Raw genomic sequence first — 26135 nt, 5'->3', positions numbered from 1 at the left:
CTTCCTACATTTCTGATGGTTAAAGGCAGGGGGTCTTCAAACTTGGCCCTTTTATGGCTTGTGGACTTCAACTCCCAGAATTCCTCAGCCAGGATGCTTTAAGACAGGGGTCTTCAAACTTGGCCCTTTTATGACTTGTGGACTTCAACTCCCAGAATTCCTCAGCCAGGATGCTTTAAGACAGGGGTCTTCAAACTTGGCCCTTTTATGACTTGTGGACTTCAACTCCCAGAATTCCTCAGCCAATGAGCCTGGCTGAGGAATTCTGGGAGTTGAAGTCCAAAAGTCATAAAAGGGCCAAGTTTGAAGACCCCCTAGTTAAAAGTTATCTATCCCGAGACTTGTTGCCTCAAAAATCTCTAATGATTTAAATACATGGAATTAAAACTGCAGCCAGATATTCCTAGCTCTCGCTGACAGCAACATATAAAGCAATGCCTTAAATAGTGGTTCATGGAGGCTTTTTTTTTTCTCCTAATTTTTAATTAACCTAAGCTTAGGCTTCCAATGATATTTATCTTTCTTGTTCTTGTCACCTCATAGATGAGTTGAGAAAATTGCAAGAGCAGATGAAAAAACTGCAGGAGCAGTTACAAAAGACAGCGATTGGAAAACCAGCCGATTCTAATCCCTGCAAGAAAACATCTGGTAATTGCCTTTTTCCTTTTTGACAACCCTGCTCTCCAATATGTTATTGTGCATTTCATCCTATGAACATTTCTTGTAAGCCTAGGCAATTTGCTAAAATTAGACAAATCCCAATGTTTAATCAAATATTAAAAATGCGACAATATTTTAACATCATGTAAAAATTTCAAATTCAGTACAAGTAGCCAGATAATCACGTTTTGGGTGCTTGGCAACCGGCCTGCCTTTACGTCTGTTTGCAGCATCCCACAGTCACACAACTGCAATTATAACTACATTATTCCTTATGGGAAGAATTTGTTATGTATTCATCGTTTTTGGTACCAAAAATCACCACAATTCCCAGAACCAATTAGCAGTGAGTACTGAGGTACCACTGTAAATGCATTGAGGCTGTTTCTGATATATTCTAGCTGAAAACATACGTCTTTGATAAATTCTTTGATTTCTTGATCAAGGTAAATCAACCGCTGCCGTCATTAAGGAAAAGACTCCTTCAAAAGTTCAAAAGTGCCCATCTTTTTCAGCTAAGGGGAACAGCCCACCTTTACCGCTGCCAAAAAGCCAGTCCCAGAAACCCAGATCTACGATTGCAGGTATATTAGCCATTCCTTCTACTTGATTTCCGGCAGAGTGTGAAGAGTTATAAAAAAACGGTGGCCGAAATTGGGTATATCTAGTTTAATGAAAAGAAGGACTAGGGGGGACATGATAGCAGTGTTCCAGTATTTGAGGGGCTGCCACAAAGAAGAGGGGGTCAACCTTTTCTTCAAAGCACCAGAGGACAAGACAAGAAGTGACAGATGGAAACCAATCAAGTAGAGAAGCAGCCTAGAACTAAGGAGAAACTTCCTGACAGTGAGAACAATTAATCAGTGGAACCGCTTGCCTTCAGAAATTGTAGGTGCTCCATCAGTGGAGGCTTTCAAGAAGAGACTGGATATCCACTTGTTTGAAATAGTATAGGGTCTCCTGCTTGACGGGGCTGGACTAGAAGACCTCCAAGGTCCCTCCCAGCTGTATTCTGATTGAAATAGAAGTATCATAGGTTATCCTAAAATGACGTGTTGTGTTTACCATGTAGAAGCAGCAGAGAATGGTCTACAATCGAAAATCCAAGCCCACCAAATATCATGAATGCCCAGTAACATCACTAATTATAGTCCAGCTAAAATAACAGAGGCAGTATTGTACATTCAGAAGATTAGATTAGAATTTCATCTGTCTGAAATGGTATAGAGCAGGGGTAGGCAACCTTGGCTTTTTTATGACTCGTGAACTTCAACTCCCAGAATTCCTGAGCCAGCGTGGCTCAGCTTGGAAACCTCTCCCTTTTCCCTCAGCGTGGCTGGCTCTGGAATTCTGGGAGTTGAAGTCCACAAGTCATAAAGCGGCCTAGGCCAGGGGTAGGCAACCTTGGCTCTTTTATGACTCGTGAACTTCAACTCCCAGAATTCCTGAGCCAGCATGGCTCAGCTTGGAAACCTCTCCCTTTCCCCTCAGCATGGCTGGCTCAGGAATTCTGGGAGTTGAAGTCCACGAGTCATAAAAGAGCCAAGGTTTGCCTAACCCTGGTATAGAGTTTCCTGCCTGAGCAGGGGATTGGACTAGAAGACCTCCAAGGTCCCTCCTCCCTCTGTTGTTTTGCTATAAAACCTGCTTCTTTCATACCTTTCAAACAGTGAAGAGATGTTTCTTAAGGCAGTGGCTTCACAGCTTGGGAGTTTTGCACTGATATAGTTAAATGCAAATAGGGCTTGTGCCGATTTGCATAATTCCACTTCTGGAATTTAAGAAATGGGACCTTGGAGAAGGACACTATGATGGCACAATTTTTCCAGCGGGCTCTCAGTTGCTGAAAAGAAGCAATGTAAATCAGAATGACTTATTCATGTGGGGAAAGTTATTTATTTATCTGTGTTTGGGGGCTGTTGGCACCTTTTTAAAAAAATATTATTTTCCAGGGGGAAAAATACACCTGCAGGCAGAATTGATGGTGGCTGATTTGCAATTTTATTCCCCTGGGAAAAATTAGCCACTTATTGTTAAACAGAGGAGTTTGAGAAAAAACTTCCATTTTTCGCTCTAAGTTGGGTTGTTTTTCAGTTTTCTTCTAAGATAATGGTGTATTCTTTGTCTTCTGCTCCTTATAGTGAATAAGAACCACACTTCAAAAGCTATGTCAAGTCTGCTCTCTCAGCCACTTAAATCGGTGGCTGGAAACAGACCCGCTATGGATTCCAGTAAGAAAATTCCAGTAACAAAAAGTTCTGAGGGCAAAAATCAAGATGTTTCCATGGAAATCTACTCTGGGCTGAAATTAAGGTTAGCAAGCTATCTGGAGTAACTTAATTAGCTTTTTAAAAATGGACCACAAGGGGAATTATATACATACCTTGCTAAGAACGATTCTCCCATCAACGCCAAGGGTGTAATTTTATTCCGGATGTATTACATGTAGTCCTCGACTTATGGCCACAATTAAGCCCAAAGGTTCTGTTGCTAAGCAAGACATTTGTTGAGTGAATTCCGCCCCATTTTTAAGACCTTTCTTGCCATAGTTGTTAAGTGAATCACTGCAGTTGTTAAGTTAGTAACCTGGTTGTTAAGTGATTATGGCTTTCCCTGTTGACTTTGCTTGTCAGAAGGCCGCAAAAGGGGATCATGTGACCTCGGACACTGCAACTGTCGTAAAAACGAGTCAGTTGCCAAGGGCCTGAATTTTGATCATGTGGCCCTGGGGATCCTGCAACTGTCCTGTGCGGAAAAATAGTCTTAAGTCACATTTTCCAGTGTTGTTGTGACTTGGAAGTACCCTGAAACCTTGCTAAGATTCTTCAAAGCACATTTTCAGTCTTAAGGAACTGTCTGTGCTTTTTAAAAAGAAGCAAAAGTGCTTAAGATACTGAATTTGATAGACAAGACCGGGGTAGGGAACCTTAGCTCTTTTTTGACTTGTAGACTTCAACTCCCAGAAATTCTGGGAGTTGAAGTCCACCAGTCATAAAAGAGCCCTAGAAAAGACTATAGGCTATTTTCTTGCTTATATAAACTATATAGATGTTGAGACTCTAGAACAGGTATGTCAAACTCACGATGTCACATGACGTCGCACGACATATCGCGACTTTTTCCCCTTTGCGGGCATTGTGGGTGCGGTTTTGGCATGACGCATCCAGCCCGTGGGCTGGCAGTTTGACATGCCTGCTCTAGAAAGAGTGCAGAGTCAAATAACAAAGATGATTAGGGGACTGGAGGCTAAAACATATGAAGAACAGTTGCTGGAATTGGGTATGTCTAGTTCAGGGGTCGGCAACCTCGGCTCTTTTATGACTAAGCATAGCTGGCTCAGGAATTCTGGGAGTTGAAGTCCACGAGTCATAAAAGAGCCGAGGTTGCCAACCCCTGATCTAGTTCAATGAAAAGAAGGACTAGGGGCAAAATCAGAGCCGTGTTCCAGTATGTATGTATGTATTTATTTATTTATTTATTTATTTATTTATTTATTTATTTTATTGAATTTGTATACCGCCCTATTCCCGTAGGACTCAGGGCGGTTTACAGGGCAGTTAAAACCATGAAATACAAAAATTAAAATCAATTAAAACAATTAAATTAAATTCAACCCCCAAGAGTAAATCTAAAACCCAGTTAAATTAACAACCCCACAGTCTGGACCAAACAGATCAAAGAGCCAAGTTTTCAGGTCCCAGCGAAATGAGCGAAGGTCGGGGGCAGTCCTACGTTCTGTGGGTAGTTGGTTCCATAGGGCAGGCGCACCCACAGAGAACGCCCTTCCCCTGGGAATAACCCGCCGGCATTCATTAACCGGCAGTACCCTGAGAAGGCCCTCCCTGTGGGGGCGCACAGGACGATGGGAAGATGATGCCGGCAGCAGGTGTTCCCTTAGATAGTCCGGACCCAAGCCATTTAGGGCTTTATAGGTCATTACCAGCACCTTGAATCTCACCCGAAGGGCAACTGGAAGCCAATGCAGCTCACGGAGAAGAGGTGTTACACAGGAGTATCGGGAAGCTCCCATCAAAACTCGCACGGCTGAATTCTGCACCAGTTGAAGCCAGTATCTCAGGGGTTGCCACAAAGAAGAGGGAGAGTCAAGCTATTCTCCAAAGCCCCTGAAGGCAGGACAAGAAGCAACGGATGGAAACTAGTCAAGGAGAGAAGCAACCTAGAACTAAGGAGAAACTTCCTGACAATCAGAAGAATTAACCAGTGGGACATCCTGCCACCAGAAGCTGTGAATGCTCCAACACTGGAAGTTTTTAAGAAGAGACTGGACAGCCGTTTGTCTGAAATGGTATAGGGCTTCCTGCCTGAGGAGGGGGTTTGGACTAGATGACCTCCAAGGTCCCTTCCAACTACTTATTATTGTTGTTGTTGTTGTTGTTATTATTATTATTATTATTATTATTATTATTATTATTATTATTATTATTATTATAGTTGGAAGGGACCTTGGAGGTCATCTAGTCAACCCCCTGCTCAGGCAGGAAACCCTATACCATTTCAGACAAATGGTTGTCCAGTCTCTTCTTAAAAACCTCCAGTGTTGGAGCATTCACCGCTTCTGGAGGCAGGTTGTTCCACTGGTTAATTGTTCTAACTGTCAGGATACTGTTGACTAATATTAGCATTTTTGATAAATGTTTGAAACGCCTTTTTATTGTTTCTTGGTTGGAAATGTCACGCGGCCTCCTGGTTGTGTCGAGCAATGGACGGTTAAGGCAGGGGTCCCCAACTCCCGGTCCGCAGACCGCCACCGGGCCGCAGCATGCCAGAAATCGGGCCGTGCAAACAAAGCCTCATCTGCGGGGTGTAGGGATCATGAAACCAGGCCCCCTCCGGTCCATATAAAAATCTTTCCACGGAACCAGCCCCTGGTGCCCAAAAGTTGGGGGACTTCTGGGTTAAGGGGTTGCACCTGTGATAGGGGGATTTCTGATTTCCTTGCAGAAAACCCCGCGTCTCTTCGGCTGAGATGGAAAGAAAAATGACAGGGCGCCAGCTGATTAGACTCTCCCAGCTGCAAGACAAACTCCGCTCTGCCAATCTTGAAGAAATCGACTGGGTGACCTTTGGCATCATAATAAGGAAAATGACTCCTCAAAGTTCCAGCAATGTAAGTTCTTGTTTGTTTTTGCCGGGATCTTGTTGGCCTTTCGCGGGGAGTGAAATCTTGGCGGCTGGCGAGAGATCCAAGCGACACATTCCTATAAATTTCTCACCTTTCGGGTTTTTCTTCAACTCTTAACTGAGGTGCTATAAAAAGCCCTGTAAACAGGAGTGTTCTTTGAAAAGGCATTTGGGCAAAATAAATAAATATTTTTTTAAAAAAAATGATCTTTCTGTTTACCCCTGGCCTGCTTTCGATCTTGCGTTATACTCAAGAGAAGTCGCCAAAACGAAAGACATCCATCTTCCATTTTGCTTAAAGAGACTGGGCAATTCTGCGTTGGTTTGGAAATGCCAGCAGTGCCACAGCTGAGCCAAAATATTTCCGTGGCTGAGACGTTGGCTAAGGGAGTTTTGCCCCATTTTGTGACCTTTTCCTGCCCCCCGGTTGTTAAGTGAATCGCTGCAGTTGGGAAGTTAGTCAACCTGGGTTGTTAAGTGAATCCGACTTCCTGCATTGACTTTTCTTGTTGGAAGGTCGCAAAAGGGGATCGAACTCCTGGCAATGGGCAATGAGTTAGCCTGCCATGCTGCCTTCTCACCACTGCGCTGGAAGGAAAGGCATAGCAACAGCACTTAGATTTATATACCACTCTCTGAGCAGTTTACAAGAATCATCGTATTGCCCCCACAATCTGGGTCCTCATTTCACCGACCTCGGAAGGGTGGAAGGTTGAGTCAACCTTGAGCCGGTCAGGATCGAACTCCCGGCAGTGGGCAATGAGCTAGCCTGCAATCCTGCATTCTCACCACCGCCGAAAGGAAAGGAATATCAATAGCATTTAGACTTATATACTACTTCATAGTGCTTCACAGCCCTCTCTGAGGGGTTTATAGAGTCAGCATATTTGCCCCCAACAATCTGGGTCCTCATTTTACCGACTTGGGAAGGATGGAAGGCTGAGTCAACCTTGAGCCGGTCAGGATCGAACTCCTGGCAGTGGGCATTGTGTTAGCCTGCCATGCTGCATTCTCACCGCTGCGCCAGAAGGAAAGGAATAGCAATAGCACTTAGGTTTATATACCACTCTCTGAGCAGTTTACAAGAATCATCATATTGCCCCCACAATCTGGGTCCGCATTTCACCGACCTTGGAAGGATGGAAGGCTGAGTCAACCTTGAGCCGGTCAGGATCGAACTCCTGGCAGTGGGCATTGCGTTAGCCTGCCATGCTGCATTCTCACCAATTAACCACTTAAACCAATTATTGCATATCAACGTAATGCTGCTTCTCACCCTCTGCCTCTCTTCCAGGGTAAAACGTTCAGCATCTGGCACCTGAATGACCTGCGAGACTTCAGCAAGTCTGTCTCACTCTTCCTGTTTGGGGACGTTCACAAAGAACACTGGAAGACGGACAAAGGCATGGCTGTAGGCCTCCTCAATGCTAATCACATGAAGCCCAAGGAAGGATCAGAGGAGGTATGGATAAGGTTGGGGCAATAATGTTGTTTTCTCCCACAGGGAAGGCCTATGATCAGTGGTGGCGAACCTATGGCACGCATGCCAGAGCGGGCACTCAGAGCCCTCTCTGTGGGCACGCGCGCCGTCGCCTCAGTCCTGCATCCCCCCCACGGCCCCCTCCTCCCTAACAGCCCCCCCCCCCGGGAGGACAGTCGCACCTGGGCACAGCCCGCGCGGAGCATCGCAGCCAAGGACATGGCAGCTAGGCAGCGGGGACAAGAATCTGCCCTCGCGCCCAGGCACATGCAGTTGATGCTGCAGGGCGCGGGCAGAGGGCGTGGTTGCCTGGACGATCTGCAGCTGGCCGTGGAGGCAGTAAGTGGCCCTGCGGGTGAGCGGGGGCAGGGCAGACGGGGGCGGAGTGGGTGGGACCAGGGGCAGGGTAGGCGGGGCCACAATGGGTAGGACGGGGGGGAGGAGCAGGGACCAGGGCAAGGGTGGGGCTGTTTTTTGGGCGCTTGGTCTCTAAAAGGTTCGCCATCGCTAGCCTAGGTAAAACAAAGAAAGACTGTATAAAACAACTCCCCCTGTAATCTTCCACATTTCAATTTAGAAATCCTCCCTGTTAAATCCATTTAGCTCTACGTAATGGGACAGAAGGCTGCAGTCTGAAAGGATAGGGTGGCATTTTTAGCATCATCCGGGAAAAAATTCGTTCAGCTTCCTGGGAGCTGAAAACTGCCGTGTTGTTTCCTAGGTGTGTCTGTCTGTCGATCACCCTCAAAAGATCCTGATTTTAGGGGAAGCCATGGACTTGGGAACTTGTAAAGCGAAGAAAAAAAACGGAGAGCCTTGTACTCAGATGGTTAATCAGGTGTGTGTGTATCGGCCGGTTTAAGAAGTGTGTTTGGGCTTCAGGGTGTTTTTTTTGTACAGGTAGCTATTGCCTGTAAATCAAAACTGGAAAGCAAAAGTTTCCCACAACAGGTGGCCGAGAACCAAGTTCTCTCTCATTTATAAAAATAATACATTTCTGTTGCGAAGCGAGGCAGTTATTCGGCGAGTTTTGCCTCATTTCGTGACCTCTCTGGCCACAGTTATTAAGCGGATCGCTGCAGTTGTTAAATTAAACACACGGTTGTTGAGTGAATCTGGCTTCCCCCATTACTTTGCTTGTCAGGCAGTCGCAAAAGGGGATCACGTGACCCCAGGGACGCTGTGACCGTCATAAATGTGAGTCTGTGGCTAGGTGTTTGAATTTTGATCACGTGAGCACAGGGATGCTGCAACGGTCGTAAGTGTGAAAAACGGGTCGTAAGTCGCTGTATTCAGCGCCCTTGTAACTTTGAATGGTCACTGAGCGAATTGTTGTAAATCGAGGACTATCTCTAAAAGCAGGACATGAATAAATACTAAATAAATACATTTCCTCTGCCCACCTTAAATCTTGTGTTCATCCTCTACAGATGGTCCTCAACCTGTGACCACAATTGAGCCCAAAATTTATATCTCTTAAGTGAGACATTTATTAAGTGACTTTTTCCTCCCATTTTACGACCTTTCTTGCCCCGGTTGTTAAGTGAATCACTGCAGTTGTTAAGTGAGAATCTGGCTTCCCCCATTGACTTGGCTAGTCAGAAGGTCACAAAAGGGAATCACGTGACCCCCGGGGACACTGCAGCGGTGGTAAGTGTGGACAACGGCCTGTTTTTCAGCACCGTTGTAACTTTGAACGGTCACTAAATGAACCGTCGTAAGTTGAGGACTAGCTGCAAATAAATAAAATAAATAGAAAATAGAAAACAAATACTAAATACACGCATTTCCTCCGCCCGCTTCAAAACTTGTTTTTCATCCCCTGTTGGGGATCCCTGCAACTGCAGCTTGTCCACTCTCTCCTTTGGTCAGTGGGTCAGTTTCACGGCCTCCTTTGTGTTTCAGAGCGAGTGCGAATATTGTCAGTATCATATACAATCCGAGTATCGGAAACTGAGTTCTAAGCGAGCAGACCTGCAGTCCACTTTCTCCACCACCCGGGCACCGAAGAGGACCGCAAAGAGGAACTTCGGCTTGAAAGAGAGGCTTTGCCAAGACGGCTTTTACTACGGAGGCGTTTCCTCCGCGGCTTACGCTGCCTCCGTGTAAGGAAATGCATCTAGGTGCTTTCGTGGCCGATCTGAGCCCCGGGGTTGCTTACCCAGATTTTGGTTTAATTAGATTTAGCAGAGTTGGAAGGGAGCCCCGAGATCTTCTAGTCCAGACCTCTGCTCAGGTAGGAGATCCTATGCCAGGAGTGTCCAACTGCCGGCCCACGGGCCGAATGCATCATGCCAAAACCGCACCCGCCCCATTGCCGACAATGGAACAAAAGTCGTGACAAAAGTCCCGTGACATTGTGAATTTGACACCCCTGCCCTAACCCAGGGGTAGGCAACCTTGGCTCTTTTATGACCCCAGAATTCCTGAGCCAGCACGGCTCAGCTTGGAAACCTCTCCCTTTCCCCCTCAACGTGGCTGGCTCAGGAATTCTGGGAGTTGAAGTCCATGAGTCATAAAAGAGCCAAGGTTGCCTACCCCTGGTCTAGTCTAATGAAGAGAAGGACGAGAGGGGACATGATAGCCATGTTCCAATATCTCAGGGGCTGCCCCAAGGAAGAGGGAGCAGTGGAGCAGTGGGCTGATGCCTCCTTAAGTAACACCAGCTGCCTGCAATTAGTGCAGGTTTGAGTCCCACCAGGCTCAAGGTTGACTCAGCCTTCCATCCTTCCGAGGTAGGTAAAATGAGGACCCAGATTGTTGGGGGCAATTAAGCTGACTTTGTAAAAATGCCGCTTGGGGTGTGTGTGAAAGCCCTAATAAGCAGGCATATACATAGAATGAAGGCTACTGCTAAGCTTGTAAGCCGCCCTGAGTCTTCAGAGAAGGGCGGGATATAAATGTAATAAAAATAAATAAAATAAATAAATAAGCTCTTCTCCAAAGTGCCTGAAGGCAGGACAAGAAGCAACAGATGGAAACTGATCAAGGAGAGAAGCAACCTAGAACTAAGGAGAAACTTCCTGACAGTTAGAATAATTAACCAGTGGAACAACCTGCCTCCAGAAGCTGTGAATGCTGCAACACAAGTCACAAAAGGGCCAAGGTTGCCTACCCCTGCCCTATACCATTTCAGACAAATGGCTGTCCAGTCTCTTCTTAAAAACTTCCAGTGTTGGAGCATTCACAGCTCCTGAAGGCAAGCAGTTCCACTGGTTAACTGTCCTCACCGTCAGGAAATTTCTCCTTAATTCCAGATTGCTTCTCTCCTTGGTTAGTTTCCATCCGTTGTGTCTTGTCCTGCCTTCCGGTGCTTTGGAAAAATAAATGGACTGGAATACTGCTATGCCACCCCAGCCCACCCCCTAGTCCTTCTTTCCATTAAACTAGACGTGAAAAGAAGGACTAGGGGTGACAGGATAGCAGTGTTCCAATATCTAAAGCAGTGGCCCCCGACCTTTTGGGCACTAAGGGCCGATTCCGTGGAGAGAGGTTTTTTTCCACGGTCCAGAAGGGGTGTGGTTTTGCGTGCTGCCTGCATCCCACGGACGGGACTTTGCTTGTTTGCGCAGACTGGTTTCTGGCATGCCATGGCCTGGTGCCGGTCCATAAAGAAGAGCCATGATGGTGCAGTGGTTTTAATGCAGTACTGCAGGTTCAACTGACTGCTGGTTTTCGGCAGTTCGAACCTCACGAGGCTCCAGGTTGACCCAGCCTTCCATCCTTCTGAGGTCCATAAAACGAGGATCCAGATTTTTGGGAGCAAGACGCTGACTCTGTAAACCGCTTAGAGAGGGGTGTAAAGCACTACGAAGCGGTATCTAAGTCTAAGTGCTATTGCTATTAGATGAGCTGGATGGAAACCAGTCTAGAACCTCCAGAATGAATTGTCATGATTTAGGCACACAAAGCTTAGTATGGCTTTGATTTCTGGTCCTTAAGTTGTGTTCTCGTGTACCCTCTTCAGGGCCGCTGCTGCCGTTCCCAGAAAGAAAATCCAGACGACTTTGACAAATTTGGTTGTAAAAGGAGTGGATGCAATCCTGCAGGAAACCCATGGAAAACTGGGTAACCCTTTTCTGAAGCTTGCCATGTTGGAGAGGCCTGTTCTTTCAGCCTGGTTCTTTGGCATACAAGTATTCCTCGACTTACGGCACAATTGAGCCCCAAATTTCTGTTGCTAAGCCAGGCAGGAGTTAAGTGATCTTCGCCTCGTTTTACATTCTTTTCTCGCCCCCGTCGTTAGGCGAATCACTACAGTTAAGTTAGTAACGCGGTTGTGAAGTGAATTGACTTTGCCTTCCCCCTTGACTTTGTCCGAAGGTTGCAAAAGTTGATCGTGATACTGCGACCGTCACAAGTAGGAGTCAGTTGCCAAGCGTCTGAGTTTTGATCATGTGACCATGGGGATGCTGCAACGGTCGTAAATGTGAAAACCTCTAATTAAAGTCACTTTTTCCAGTACCGTTGGAACTTCAGTCACTAAGTTTGAAGTCCTAGGCCACATCTCCTCACGCCACAAAATTTTACTACCCAGAGAGTCCAGAAAATATTCCCAACATTGTAATATTTTTATGGAGATTCTCAGTCATCCAGCTCATGGTTGTCCCAAAGATGTTTTTTTTTTCCAGGAGGCAACTGGACTTCCTTGTTTTTCTTTGAAGGCGTTTCGCTTCTTATCCAAGAAGCTTCTTCAGTTCTGAGAGAAGAGAGCTGAAGGGAGAACTGAAGAAGCTTCTTGGATGAGAAGCAAAAGGTCTTCAAAGAAAAACAAGGAAGTCCAGTTGCCTCCTGAAAAAGCACCTTTGGAACATTGTAATATTTTGTTGATTGTTTTTTTAGTTGTGGTGGGGTTTTTTTGTATCCCCTGGAGAGCGCTCAAAAGGAAAAAATGAAATTGAAATATAACCAAGATGATTAGGGGACTGGAGGCTAAAACATATAAGGAATGGTTGCTGGAATTGGGTATGTCTAGTTTAATGAAGAAAAGGACGAGGGGTGACATGGTAGCAGAGTTCCAATATCTCAGGGGCTGCCCCAAAGAAGAGGGAGTCAAGCTATTCTCCAAAGCACCTGAAAGCAGGAGAAGAAGCGACGTATGGAAACTAATCAAGGAGAGAAGCAACCTAGAACTGAGGAGAAATTTCCTGACTGTTAAGAACAATTAACCAGTGGAGCAACCTGCCTCCAGAAGCGGTGAATGCTCCAACACTGGATGTTTTTAAGAAGAGACGGGACAGCCATTTGCTTGAAATGGGATAGGGTTTACTGCCTGAGCAGGGGGTTCGACTAGATAACCTTCAAGGTCCCTTCCAACATCATCATCATCATCATCATCATCATTATTATTATTATTATTATTATTATTATTATTATTATTATTATTATTATTATTATTATTATTTTAAAGGGCAGGTTAAAATTACCCATAAAATAAAGACTGGAAAACCCAATGAGACATGCATCTTTAGCAACGGAGGATAAAGCCAAACACAATTCTTACAGCGAAAAGCATTTTTCCCCTTTTGCCAGACAGGAATGTTATTATTATTATTATTAAAGGCCCAGCTGTCAGAATCCATTTATATCATATTCATAAATGGAATGTTTCAAACATTATTCCATGGATTCTGCCATCTCCCGAAGAGAAGAGAATAGATGTGTATTGAACCGGCAATAGGCATTTCAAAGGAAAGGAGAAGCCTTTTGAACTGGGGAAACAAAAGGGGGGGCTAGCATCTGGCTTGTGTCACGGAAGAGAGCAATAAACATGAAGGGTCCTAAGTTCCTTTTTCCCACGAGAGGGATGATACGAGAGAAAGGATGGGGGACTGACCAAATGGGGGTTAAGGAGGGTTAAACCGGGAACTCTTTATAAGGGTTTACTTCGTGGAATAATATTAAGTCCTGTCTCGTTCCTACAACCAAGCATGTCATAGTAAAGATTCTTTTCGGAATAGATTTGACTCCCAAGAATTTTGTCTTCCTAAGACGTGGTTTGGGGTGGGTCCTGACACCAGCAGTAATAAATCACGGTGATGTGTTTAATCGTAATCATAGTTTTTTATACAGTAGTAAATACACATCACCGTGCAATGATATTCATGTGTATAGATTTAAGTAGAGGCAGCCCTTGACTTGCAACGGTTCATTTAGTGTTCCAAGTTACAACAGCACTAAAAATGACCTATCACCCATTCTTCATACGACCGTTGTAGAATTCCCCTGGTCATGCGATCAAAATGAAGACACTTGGCAACCGACTCATATTTACGACGGTCACAGCGTCCCAAGGTCACGTCATCCCCTTTTGGGACTTGACAAGCAAAGTCAATGGGGAAGCCAGTTTTACTTAACAACCGTGGTTACAGAATAACCGCAATGGCTCACTGAACAACGGCGGCAAAGCAGGTTGCAAAATGGGGGGAAACTCACTTAACAAATGTCTCACTTGAGCGACATAAATTTGGGGCTCCACGGTGGGTCGTACATCGAGCGCCGCCTGTTATAAATATCACCATATCGTCCTTGTTCACGTTTTTATGGATTTAAGCCGAGTGGAAACCTGTTTTTCATTCTGTTTCCACCCTTTTTGCTTCCCCGAAGGCAATTCTGGTCTTCTTCCCCTCAAAAGCCAAGCACGCTCTGCAGCTCAGAAGATCTCATTTTGTGGTTCCGTTTCAGGCCTGCCGAAGCCACCCTGTTCAGAAGAATTCAAGGAACTGTTGGCCCTGCCCTCGTCTGGAGCCCGGAACCTCAGTAAACACTTCGACCGAGGCGGGGCGTTAGGTACGTTAGAAAGGAACAGGGGATAAATGCTGGCTTGTTTGGTTGAGGAGAGCTGTCACATCTTCATGGGACGATGGAGGTTCTCAGTCTCTCCAGGTCGTGGTCGTCCCAAAGGGGCTGTTTTCAAAAGGCGACTGGACTTTCTTGGTTTTTCCTTGAAGGCGTTTCGCTTCTCACCCAAGGAGCTTCTTCAGTTCAACCGAAGTGAAGTGAAAAAGCTTCTTGGATGAGAAGTGAAACGTCGTCAAGCGAAAACCAAGAAAGTCTAGTTGCGTTTTGAAAAAACACCTTTGGAATGTCACATCTTCATCTTTCCTTTCCTTTCCTTTCCTTCCTTCCTCTTCCTTTCCTTTCCCCTTCCTTCCCCCTCCCTCCCTTCTTTCTTTCTTCCTTTCCCCTTTCTTCCTTCCCCTCTTCCTTTCCTTTCCTTTCCCCTTCCTTCCCCCTCCCTCCCTCCCTTTTTCCTCCCTTCCTTTCCCCTTCCCCCTCCCTCCCTTTTTACTTCCTTTCCCTCTTCCTTTCTTTCCTTTCCTTTCCTCCCTTCTTTCCTTCCTTTCCTTTCCCCTTCCCCCTCCCTCCCTCTTCCTTCCTTCCTTTCCCCTTCCTTCCCCTCTTCCTTTCCTTTCCTTTCCTTTCCCCTTCCTTCCCCCTCCCTCCCTCCCTTTTTACTTCCTTTCCCTCTTCCTTTCTTCCTTTCCTTTCCCCTTCCCCCTCCCTCCTTCCTTTCCCCTTCCTTCCTTCCCCTCTTCCTTTCCTTTCCTTTCCCATTCCTTCTCCCTCCCTCCCTTTTTCCTTCCTTCCTTTCCTTTCCCATTCCTTCTCCCTCCCTCCCTCCTTCCTTCCTTCACCCTTTCTTCCTTCTTTTCTTTTCTTCTTTTTTCCCCACTTGGCTTACCGCTTCTTTCTTCTTCCTTTTTCAGGATCTACAGGAAAGCCAAGCCCAGCTGTCCACTCCATCTCTCCTTCAGCTCTGCTGAAGCTACAGAAACGGCAAATGTTGGAGGCCCGGAAGCGAAGATCTAATGAAATACAAAGGAGGTAAGAACACCTTTTGGTTTTGTTCATGGCTAGGTGGTCCTTTTTTTTTTTTTTAGACTATCCAGGTAGTCCTTGACTTACAACCGTTTGTTTAGTGACCGTTCAACGTTACGACTGCACTGAAAAAAAAATGACTTTACGACCCTTGCAGCACTTGGCAACTGGCGTGTATTTATGACGGTTGCAGCGTCTCGGAGTCACATGATCACCATTTGTAACCTTCCCAGCGGCTTCTGACAAGCCAAGTCAGTGGAGAAAGCTAGATTCACTTACCGACTTAATGATTCCCTTAACAACTGCAGTGGTTTGGGGCGTATTGGGTGGGTAGCCATAGGAAGAGATCAAACTGGAGAAGTCTGGGCAGTTTTGATAATCAGCAACTTTTGGAGATTTTAGGAAGGACTATCGGACCAGGGGTAGGCAACCTTGGCTCTTTTATGACTCGTGGACTTCAACTCCCAGAATTCCTGAGCCAGCCACGCTGAGGAAAAAGGGAGAGGTTTCCAAGCTAAACCGTGCTGGCTCAGGAATTCTGGGAGTTGAAGTCCATGAGTCTTAAAAGAGCCAAGGTTGCCTACTCCTGGACTAGACAGTCACTTCTGGGAGTTGAAGTCCACAAGTCATAAAGTGGCCTAGGCCTAGGGCAGGGGTAGGAACCTTGGCTATTTTATGACTCGTGGACTTCAACTCCCAGAATTCCTGAGCCAGCACGGCTCACCTTGGAAACCTCTCCCTTTCCCCTCAGCATGGCTGGTTCAGGAATTCTGGAAGTTGAAGTCCACAAGTCATAAAGCGGCCTAGGCCTAAGCCAGGGGTAGGCAACCTTGGCTCTTTTATGACTCGTGGACTTCAACTCCCAGAATTCCTGAGCCAGCATGGCTCAGCTTGGAAGCCTCTCCCTTTTCCCTCAGCGTGGCTGGCTCAGGAATTCTGGGAGTTGAAGTCCACGAGTCATAAAAGAGCCAAGGTTGCCTACCCCTAGAGTCTATCCCAACCTCTTTTTTGGAGATAACACCAATCTCAGATGGAGTAATAATTGCCTCTAGACAAGAGGGATATGGAACTCTCCCTGGCGTGATAATAAAACATTTTGTTTTTCTGCCAGAATGATCTCTGTCAGCATTCCAGGGGCCATTGTGTTTTCCAGAACGAGAAGTTGTGGCAGATTCCAGAAAAAGAACACAATATTCCAGAACATACCAGAATGTTCTTTTACAGGCTTTATATACACACAGCTACGGTGTTATTGAACAAGGCTCCTGCTGTCCTCGGCTATTGTTTTCACAAGGTTCAAATAAATGATTATTACATAAATTTAAAATGCTTGATTCCTCTCTGGCTAGTTCAGATGAAAGTAATTTCCTCAGGGCCAGCCCTCCCATCAATTTCCACATTTTCCTCTTTTATGTTTGTTTTTTTTTTTTGTTTTTGTTTTTTTTTTGAGGAAGATCTGCTGGTTTTTAATTTCTAATGAACTTCTTAAATGGATTTTTAGTTCTCCCATTTTTGCCATTCCTTGAGGTGATCTTCCTGACGAACCCAGGCAAATCTTGGATATTGATCTACTTTCTTTGAGTTTAAATGCTTCAGGGCTGCCTTAGCTACGTAGGGGGGAAAATGCAATATGGATTTTGTAACAGAGGCTGGTGGCATCCGCCATTCTCAGCTCAGAAAACTGGGACAAGTCCATGCAAACCAGAAGCATTTATTATGTGGACTTGCTTACAAAATTACATATATGGAAAATGTACCAGAATCTTGTATCAAACTTGTTGTTGTTGTTTTTTTAAAAAAAATCTTTACAGGTAGTTCTCATCTTATGACCACAATGGATCTTGCTATCATGGTCGTAAGTCGTGACGATCATAAAATGGGTCACACATACAACACACCCAGTTTTACAATCTTTTTTTGCAGCAGTTGTTAAGTGAACGCCATCGTCATTAAGCAATCCAATAGTACATAAATGCTGGTTTTCTGCAAAACCGGCATTAAAATGCAGTCTGGGGTGCTGCAAATAGGCAGAAATGCAGCATGGTTGCTGAGTGGCCAACGTTTGGTCATGTGACCACAGAGGAGGGGACCGTCAGATCTTTGAATCTGGGTCGTAAGTAGCTCCCCTCTGCCCCCCGGTAGGTCCATCATATCTTTGAACAGCCGCTAAGCAGTCGTAATTGAGAACTCCCTGTATAGAGAACTCTGTTAATTTTAAAAAAAGGCTGGCTGGCTGCCGTATTTTCATTTTGTTAAAATAATTAGAAAAGATGCAGAGAATAAGAAATTAATTGAAGCAGCTTTGTCTCGGATTCAATTTGGTGAAAGGCGTCATTATCTTGCGCATTAATCCTCCTGGGAAATTTATAGGGCCTGATCCGGGATATTATCCCCTTGGAAACAGTCATGAACAAACCTCCATCATTTCCCGAGAGATGCTAAAAAACAGACATGGGAGCAGATTCTTCCTGTTGTTTACCTCCTTCACCCAAAATGATAATTCTGCTTTTCATCTTTGCGGTCCAGGTTTCTGCAGGACTCTGCTCCTAAAAGGACCCCAGCATCACCCTCCTCTGTGGGGCAGGCTGTGGTACAGTCCCCAACTCCAGGGGCCGAGTTTCCTAAAGCTGGACAACTATCCAGCCCCCAGACCCCCAGACTTGGTTCGGGCTTCTCTGAAGGGGATGACGTTCTCTTCTTTGATGATTGCCCCCCTCCGGCCCACAAACTGAGCGGCGTGGTGGAAGCAAAAAAGGTAACAGAGACCCCGACTCGAACACTGGGCCAAAAGGCAGGATTGTTGTTGTTAATTGCAAAGTTGTGTCCAACCCATCACGACCCCATGGACAACGTTCCTCCAGGCCTTCCTGTCCTCTACCATCTTCTGGAGTCCCTTTAAGCTCACGCCTACTGCTTCAGTGACTCCATCCAGCCACCTCATTCTCTGTCGTCCCATTCTTCTCTTGCCCTCAACCTTTCCCAGCATTAGGCTCTTCTCCAGTGAGTCCTTCCTTCTCATTAGGTGGCCAAAGTATTTGAGTTTCAACTTCAGGATCTGGCCTTCTAAAGAGCAGTCAGGGTTGATCTCCTCTAGGACTGACCGGTTTGATCGCCTTGCAGTCCAAGGAACTCGCAGGAGTCTTCTCCAGCACCAGAGTTCAAAGGCTTCAATTCTTTGGCACTCAGCCTTTCTTATGGTCCAACTTTCACAGCCATACATTGCAACTGGGAAGACCATAGCCTTGACTATACGCACTTTTCTTGGCAGGGTGATGTCTCTGAAAGGCAGGATATAAAATGAAATTTTCTTTTATATATATGTGTGTGTGTGTGTGTGTGTGTGTGTGTGTGTGTGTGTATGTATCCTAAATTCCTTTATTAAGTTTCAAAAGCAAACATTAAAGTACAAACTAGCATAAAGCGAAAATTGGGGGGGTGTGAGAATAACAGGACAGGCTGTAAATAGAGACAAAATAATGCATGCAACAAGTATGTAACAAAAGGGGCCTCCAACTTAATTCAAGCACAGAGGTAGAAATACAATACAGCAACCTTTGTTTAATTTAAATAAATAATATTTAAACTCTTGTAAAATTATAAATAGTCTAAAAAAAATCAATATTTATGTTCTTTCCTTAGTTTTAATCACTGCAGTGATGGATGAATTTATTCGTAGGTAGTCCTTTTAATATCTTAATTCCCAGCACTGCCTGCTAATATTTTTTAGCCATTTAATAAACTTTCTGTCGCTTCTGCAAACAATGGGTTAGCTTGCTTTTTCATTTGAGTTACTTATTAATTGGGGTTCCTTCTAAAATTCCCCCCAAATTCCTACTTGGACCATGGATGGAAAATGGGATCCTGAAGGCCACAAACCTTTTTTCTTCTTTTTTCTTTTTTTGTTCAGAGAAGGAAAATGTAACATAGGTGGCACAGTTTGGGTGATTTAAATTGCTTTTATTATAACCTATGATCTCTCAGATTGAGTTTGTAGGAAAAATCTGTGAAGATTGGACATGTGTAACGTTTTTAAAAATTGCAGTTTGCGAACGTGCTGTGTTCATCACTGTACACGATGTAACTTCCTTTTGTCGTGCTGGGTGTTCTTACAGGACTTAATTAAAATTGTTGATTACGCTTCTAATGCCTCCCTTTAGATTGCCGCAATAAGGAAACTGCGTGCAAAAGGGCAGATCCTTTCCAAAGAAGATCCCAACAGCGTCAAACGGAAACGGTCAGATCTCGATGTCCCGGGGATTTCGGAAAGAGTGGAGAAAAATATCACCAGTTCAGAAGGTGTGCAAAACACTGGAGTCAATGATGGTTATCCAACTTTGTCGGTCTATTTGCAGACTTTACGACCGCAGCTGAGCCCAACTTTTGTGTGGCTAAACAAGACATGGGTGAAGTCGATTTTGCCCCATTTAACGACCTTTTCTTGAGACAGAGGGCCAAATGAATCCCTGCCATTGTTAAGTTGGTAACACGGTTGTTAAGTGAAACTGGCATTCCCCGTTGACTTTGCTTGTCCGAAGGTCACAAAAGGGGATCGCGTCACACATACACACATACCCTGGGACACTGTGACCGTCATAAATCTGAACCAGTGGCCAAGTCTCTGAATGTTGATCACATGACCCTGGGGAGGCTGCAACAGTCGTCAGTGTGAAAAATGGCCATAAGTCACTTTTTTTCAGTCCCGTTGGGGCTTCGAACAGTCGCTAAGTGAACTGTTGTAAGTCGACGACTACCCCGTACTTATTTATTCATTTGTTTGCATGCCACCACTATGAGTGCTGAAGGCACCAAAAATTTCATTTTAGTGTATGCCGATTAGTGTACATTTAAAGTGGCAATAAAGTTATTCCGTTCTATTCTGTGGCCATAGACGGCGGAGCGCTAGAGCCGGTTGAAAAGAAACGGCGCCAGCAGCTCAAGTACCTGGAATCGGAGGAGTTTCAAGAGATCCTGAATGCTCGATCGAAACACACCGCCGTCCTTAAGGAGGTGAGCCTGTCCTACATCAAATTGTTTTGAGCAGCCAAGAATCCATCAAGGAACTTGGGAAGCAAAGCAGCTGCTGAGCCAAAATTGTGACTGCGTTTATGATCTTGCATCAGTTTTCCTTCGTTTTACAGACTTGCAAAAATTGCAAATGGCCTTAAAGGCACTTTTTAAATTTGGGATATTTGGTCCTAAAGGTACTTTTTTCATCAACACCATAAGTGGAATAGTTGCCGCTAAACGAGGATTAACTCTATTGGGCAATTTAGAAGCGTACAACTATAGTTTTTTTAAAAATAAAAAATAAAAAACCCTGTTGATCCAGTAGGAATTAATTTTATAGTAGAACTTGAGGTACTGGTTAAAGCTATCCTTAAGCACTGGGCTGCAGGTAAAGTAGGAAATGAGAATCGAACATATCAACGGGTCGGGGGGGGGCACTAAAGTACCAGTATGTTAAGCTATAAATTTTCCCAGATTTCTTTTTGATAGACTGGGGTTTCCAGTTGTTTCAAACCTGGCATAGCTCAAGGAAATTTGCACATAGGTTTGTATTTGCAGATAGGGTTAAAATGCAGGTCCTTGTTTAGCAACTGCCTGGACAATGCCGTAATGCTGAAGCAAAAGTAACTTTCCAATTACTTTTTACCTGCAACCAATCCTGAAATTTGAAACCTTTGCTAGTCTGTAAAGCAAAGGAAAGCTGGAAGGTTTCCTACTATGGGCATCTGAAATGTTTAGGTGAAGAATTTACTTATCATTACTTATGGTTTCTAAAATATACCTCCTTATTCAGGTTCTATAGCAACATTGCTTATAACAATAATAAAAATAACTGTTCCCCTAAGGCATTTGAGCTAGGATGTTAGGTGAAGTCTGATGCTGGTCGTGTGGCATTTTGTTTGGGGAGTTTCCTGTTTTAATTGTGTCATGGTTTAGATGTTGTGTTGTGTTAATTTTTGTACCCTTCACAGCATCAGTGAAATGGGGAAGGAAGGAAGATTGTCTTCGGCATAACTCATTTATACCAGTTATTTTATATGGCAAAATTAAAACTTTAATCTCTCTTTCTCACTGCCATATCACAGTTTGAGGCTGAGATGCAGGAACGGTACTTTGAGCCCTTGGTGAAAAAAGAACAAATGGAAGAGAAGATGAGGAACATCCGAGAAGTAAAATGTCGTGTGGCAACATGCAAAACGGTAAGCCAAGTGGGAAAGGAAAGAGGGAGGGAGGGAGGGAGGGAGGGAAGGAAGGAAGGAAGGAAGGAAGGAAGGAAGGAAGGAAGGAAGGAAGGAAGGAAGGAAGGAAAGAAGGAAGGAAGGAAGAGGAAAGGGAGGGAGGGAGGAATATGACTTCCACTTTTCTTCTGTTAAATTATCCTTTTATTCTTTCCTCTTCTTCTCTGACCCTTGCTAACCCTCAGACCCATAAATCTTTTCTTTTTGTTTTTCAACCAAGGGGTTCCGGTCTTCTAGAAAAGTCTTTATTATTTTTTTTCCCTGAACAAACTGGTCAGCTTTGCTATTTCTGCAACCCCCATCAATTTTCTAATCCAATCCTCTATTGTAGGTATTTCTTTATTCTAACTTTGTGCATACAATAATCTTGCCACAATTAAGATAGATAGATAGATAGATAGATAGATAGATAGATAGATAGATAGATAGATAGATAGATAGATAGATGATAGATAGATAGATAGATAGATAGATAGATAGATAGATAGATAGGAGAGAGGAGATAGATAGATAGATAGATAGATAGACAGACAGACAGACAGACAGACAGACAGACAGATAGATAGATAGATAGATAGATAGATAGATAGATAGGAGAGAGGAGATAGATAGACAGACAGACAACGACAAAGCTAGATAGATAGATATAGATATAGATATAGATATAGATATAGATATAGATATAGATATAGATATAGATTGAAAGTCTGTCTCTCTTTTTCTCTTTTCACCCGGAAGTGCAACTATACCTATTTCAAACTGCTGGATTCGTGTGTGGCGGAACGTCACGATTACCACTATCACAATGGGGTGAAGAGATTTTTCAAGTGTCCCTGTGGGAACAGAGCCATTTCTCTTGATAAGCTGCCCAAAAAACACTGCGGGTAGGTGACGTGGTCGTTCTTTGTTTGCAACCCTTGCAAAACAGCTTATTCTTGACGGAATATTTTCCATCAAGGAAGAGGCTATTCTGGATGGAAGATTGGGGCGCATCTTAACCAGGCTCTTAAACTAAGGACAATGGGGGAGCGGGGGGGGGGAATCAGGACATCATTTTCAGCACCAGACTTTCTATGAACAAACTTGGCTTTGTCCTAATATTAAGAGACTAAATGAATCTTGATTTCTCTGCCTTCCTATTTCAGTAATTGTGGCCTCTTTAAATGGGAACGTGATGGAATGCTCAAGGTAAGACTCCGCTAAAAGTTTGCTACCCAAATTGGATTACAAAGGAAGTGGTTTGTGGGGTCCTTGGTGCTCTTCTCTGAGCTGGGTGGTTTTCTTGCAAACGTTTCATTACCCAACTAGGTAACATCATCTGTGGTACAACAGGTGAGGTTGGGTCCTTTCTAGCACTGATGATGTTACTTAGTTGGGTAATGAAACGTCTGCAAGAAAACCACCAAGCTCAGAGAGCACCAAGCCCCTTCCCAATCCTCCTCTTCCTCCTCCCACACCCCTCTCCCTTCTAGCACTGATGGTGTTACCTAGTTTGGTAATGAAATGTCTGCAAGAAAACCACCAAGCTCAGAGAGCACCAAGCCCCTTCCCAATCCTCCTCTTCCTCCTCCCACACCCCTCTCCCTTCTAGCACTGATTTTGTTACCTAGTTGGGTAATGAAACGTCTGCAAGAAAACCACCAAGCTCAGAGAGCACCAAGGACCCCACAGTCATCTTCCTCCTCCTCCCTCCTTCCCTCCCTCCCTCCCTCCTAGCACTGATGATGTTACCTAGTTTGGTAATGAAATGTCTGCAAGAAAACCACCAAGCTCAGAGAGCACCAAGGACCCCACAGTTCAGCTCTGAGCTACACATGTTCTCTTCTACAGGAAGACTTTTGCCCTGAAAATTATTTTTTGCTCTCAGAAAAATCCAAACCATAAAATCTGAAGTTTACAGCATAGCGTGAAAACTGCAAGGAAGTGACGTGAGAGAGATTTGATGAGGGGAAAAAATTAGAATTGCATTTGGGTGGGGTTATTGTTAGACGCTAGCTTCTCCTGAGAGGACCTGTGTGGTAGCATCACTGTATCTACAGTTAATCATGGCCTGGTGGATTGAAGCTTATTTTGGTGGGAAGGATTGTGATGGGTTGAAGCTTATTTTGGATGGGCAGCAATCACAGCTAATGGGACATTTCCTTTCCTAGGAGAAGAAAGGTCCCAAAATTGGGGCAGAAACTCTTTTGCCAAGAGGAGAAGAACACGCCCAATTTCTCAACAGCATGAAATAATGGCGCATTCCTGCATTTGGCTATTGAATTTCCCATCTGGAAAACCTCAGAGCTGCCTTCTTTGAAAGCATTGCCTCACAGCTATTTTTGTTCTAAAAACGACAGCCTAATCCAAGTAACTTTTATGTTTTATGTCGAAGCAACCTGGAACGGATGTGCCTAACCCTCACCGTTCGTTGGATTTGGGAAGAAATGTGTTCTCGGCGGTTCTACGGCTGTTTAGAAAGGAACCGTGAAGTCCATTTCTTTGGAACATTCTCTTTAAGATTTTGGCAGTTCGAGATGAGGCTGAAAAATATTGAATTCTGTTTTCTGAGATTGAGTTGTGTCTGTGAGAATACTTCTCCAGCTAGGTCTTTGTCTAAACTGGGTGTGTACAGCCTTAGCAATTTTAAGACTTGTGAACTTCAACATCCAGAATTCATGGCTGGCTGGGGAATTCTGGGAGTTGAAGTCCACAGGGTTTAAAGTTGTCAAGGCTGGACAACCCTGATCTAAAAGTCTTCCAACTTGGCCCTTTTATGACTTGTGGACTTCAACTCCCAGAATTCCTCAGCCAGCGTGCCTGGCTGAGGAATTCTGGGAGTTGAAGTCCACAAGTCATAAAAGGGATAAGTTTGAAGACCCTTGAATTAAGGTTTCATCCTCCCATCATGGAAATGGGATGTTCTGAAAATCCTCCTTGCTTTAATGCTGGATTAACAGCACACGTGGGCGACTATTAGATTTTACCTTAGCAAAATTAACATTTGTACCCAAGTGGTTGAAAGAAGATCCTTGTGATTTTAATAAACCAAGATAGCCTGTGTTTTACAAGCTTCACATTTTAAATCTTGTTTTAATCCAGTAACTTAACGTCTGTTTGTTGATGATTTTTCAGAAGCTGCTAACTACAACTCCCAGCCTCCACTGCTACTATCAGCTGTACTAGATACTAGAAAGGGCAGCTGAATGTTGTATTTTAACAAAGTTTAAAAAGCTGAAACTTCAAACCCCAAGTGAGCGCATAGAGCAAGGGTCTTGAAACTTGGCCCTTTTATGACTTGTGGACTTCAACTTCCAGAATTCCTCAGCCTGGCACGCTGGCTGAGGAATTCTGGGAGTTGAAGTCAAGTCATAAAAGGGCCAAGTTTGAATACCCCTGGCATAGAGAGTTCTGAATAGCAATAAAACTTTTAAGAAAGAGCTTTCCTGGAAATAATGTTTACAGACTTGTCCATGGGATGGGCAAAAAAGTCAAAATGGTAAAATGTGGGCAAGGCTTTGACTACACAGCTGAAGCTCCATCTTTGCTTTTTCAACCTCGCCCTGAATGTTTCTTATAACACATATCAGGAAATTGTGAGTTTTCCTAAACTAAAAGGGGTGACTTGTAAGAGTTGGTACTGAAACTTTGCCAGCGTTTCATATATATTGAGACTAATTCCATTGAGGCATAGTTTGCACTGATAATTTGAACCGTGCGTCGATTGCGTGTCTTTTTTCCCCATCTGTATTTCACCAATTAATTTGTTCCCTTCACTTCCAATAAAGAAAATTGCCAATAATCAGCAGATCTTAGCATATGTCTACTGGAATGTCTAAATGGGCTGCAGAGATAACATTTTTAACCTGTTGTTCTTGGAGAAAATGTATGGCGTGGCACAGCAATAAATGTACAAAAGTTTAAAAGGCTGGATCGTTTATCCACATCAAAACTCATTTTGCCCCATTCATTACCTGTAGCGCTCAATCTTTAGAAATATATTTTTGGAATTCCAGAGTTGTCAATGAGGAGGGTTTTGCCTTTCCCACAAAGGCAAAACTAATATTAAACGAACTTGCTCAACTTGATCTCATGATGGGCTTCGATACCATCAACCATGGTCTTCTTCTGGACCGACTGCAAGGGTGGTGACTCAGCAGAATCGTATTGTGTGAGTGCTTCTTCACAGCCCATTTCAGTATCCAAGACAGAGAGGTCCTGCCCTCAGCCCAACCCTATGGGATGCCATAGGATGGATGCTTCCTCCGTTCCCCTTTAACATCTAGATGAAACCACTAGGAAAAGTCATAGATTGGTCTATAGCCAAGGGTTGAGAAGTCAACAATAAGCTGATGATAACCCAGCTTTGTGTCTCTGCTTAGAGATCAATGCGGTTGACATCCTGTCTCATTTCTTGGAGGATGTGTGGCAATAGAATAGAATAGAATGTTGAATAGAATAGAATAGAATAGAACAGTGCCTTTCAACCAGTGGTACGGGTACCACCTGTGGTACATTGGCACCTGGCAGGTGGTATGCGACCATCCTAGAAAAGTGGTAGCGGGGGAGGGGAATGAGCTGAACAGGTGGCAGCACTGCACAAGCCTGAGCAAGAGATGGCTGGAGCTGCAGGGCTGTCAGGGCTCAGCGGAAGCGCCAAGATCAGCGCCAGACTCCAGCTGGAGCTCGACGCTGATCCTGGCGTTTCTGCTGAGCTCTGAAGAAGCGCCGATCAGCTGAAATGTTGCAGCATCTCCAGGGTCTTGTGATTTACATTCAGATGCTTGGCAACTGATTCATATTTATGA

The 26135-nt window shown here is 44.4% G+C and overlaps 1 protein-coding gene across 1 annotated transcript in view; it reads left to right on the top strand.

Annotated features, from left to right (window-relative positions):
• Positions 1-25245, top strand: part of MCM10 (minichromosome maintenance 10 replication initiation factor) — a 28379-nt gene extending 3134 nt beyond the window's left edge. The window contains exons 4-20 of the mRNA XM_083365181.1: positions 544-648; positions 1107-1244; positions 2802-2973; positions 5623-5788; positions 7097-7264; positions 8004-8120; positions 9188-9387; positions 11250-11350; positions 13967-14071; positions 14992-15109; positions 17630-17858; positions 19261-19399; positions 19992-20110; positions 21196-21309; positions 22087-22232; positions 22494-22536; positions 23499-25245. Of these exons, the coding sequence (XP_083221307.1) occupies positions 544-648; positions 1107-1244; positions 2802-2973; positions 5623-5788; positions 7097-7264; positions 8004-8120; positions 9188-9387; positions 11250-11350; positions 13967-14071; positions 14992-15109; positions 17630-17858; positions 19261-19399; positions 19992-20110; positions 21196-21309; positions 22087-22232; positions 22494-22536; positions 23499-23582 (2264 nt within the window). The 3' untranslated portion in view covers positions 23583-25245. The remainder of the gene's footprint in view (positions 1-543; positions 649-1106; positions 1245-2801; positions 2974-5622; positions 5789-7096; positions 7265-8003; positions 8121-9187; positions 9388-11249; positions 11351-13966; positions 14072-14991; positions 15110-17629; positions 17859-19260; positions 19400-19991; positions 20111-21195; positions 21310-22086; positions 22233-22493; positions 22537-23498) is intronic.
• The last annotated feature ends 890 nt before the right edge of the window (positions 25246-26135 follow it).

The sequence above is a fragment of the Vipera ursinii genome (genome assembly GCF_947247035.1).
Source record: "Vipera ursinii genome assembly, chromosome: 6".
In the NCBI taxonomy this organism is placed as follows: Eukaryota; Metazoa; Chordata; class Lepidosauria; order Squamata; family Viperidae; genus Vipera; species Vipera ursinii.
This window is presented reverse-complemented; position numbering and strand designations above follow the sequence as displayed.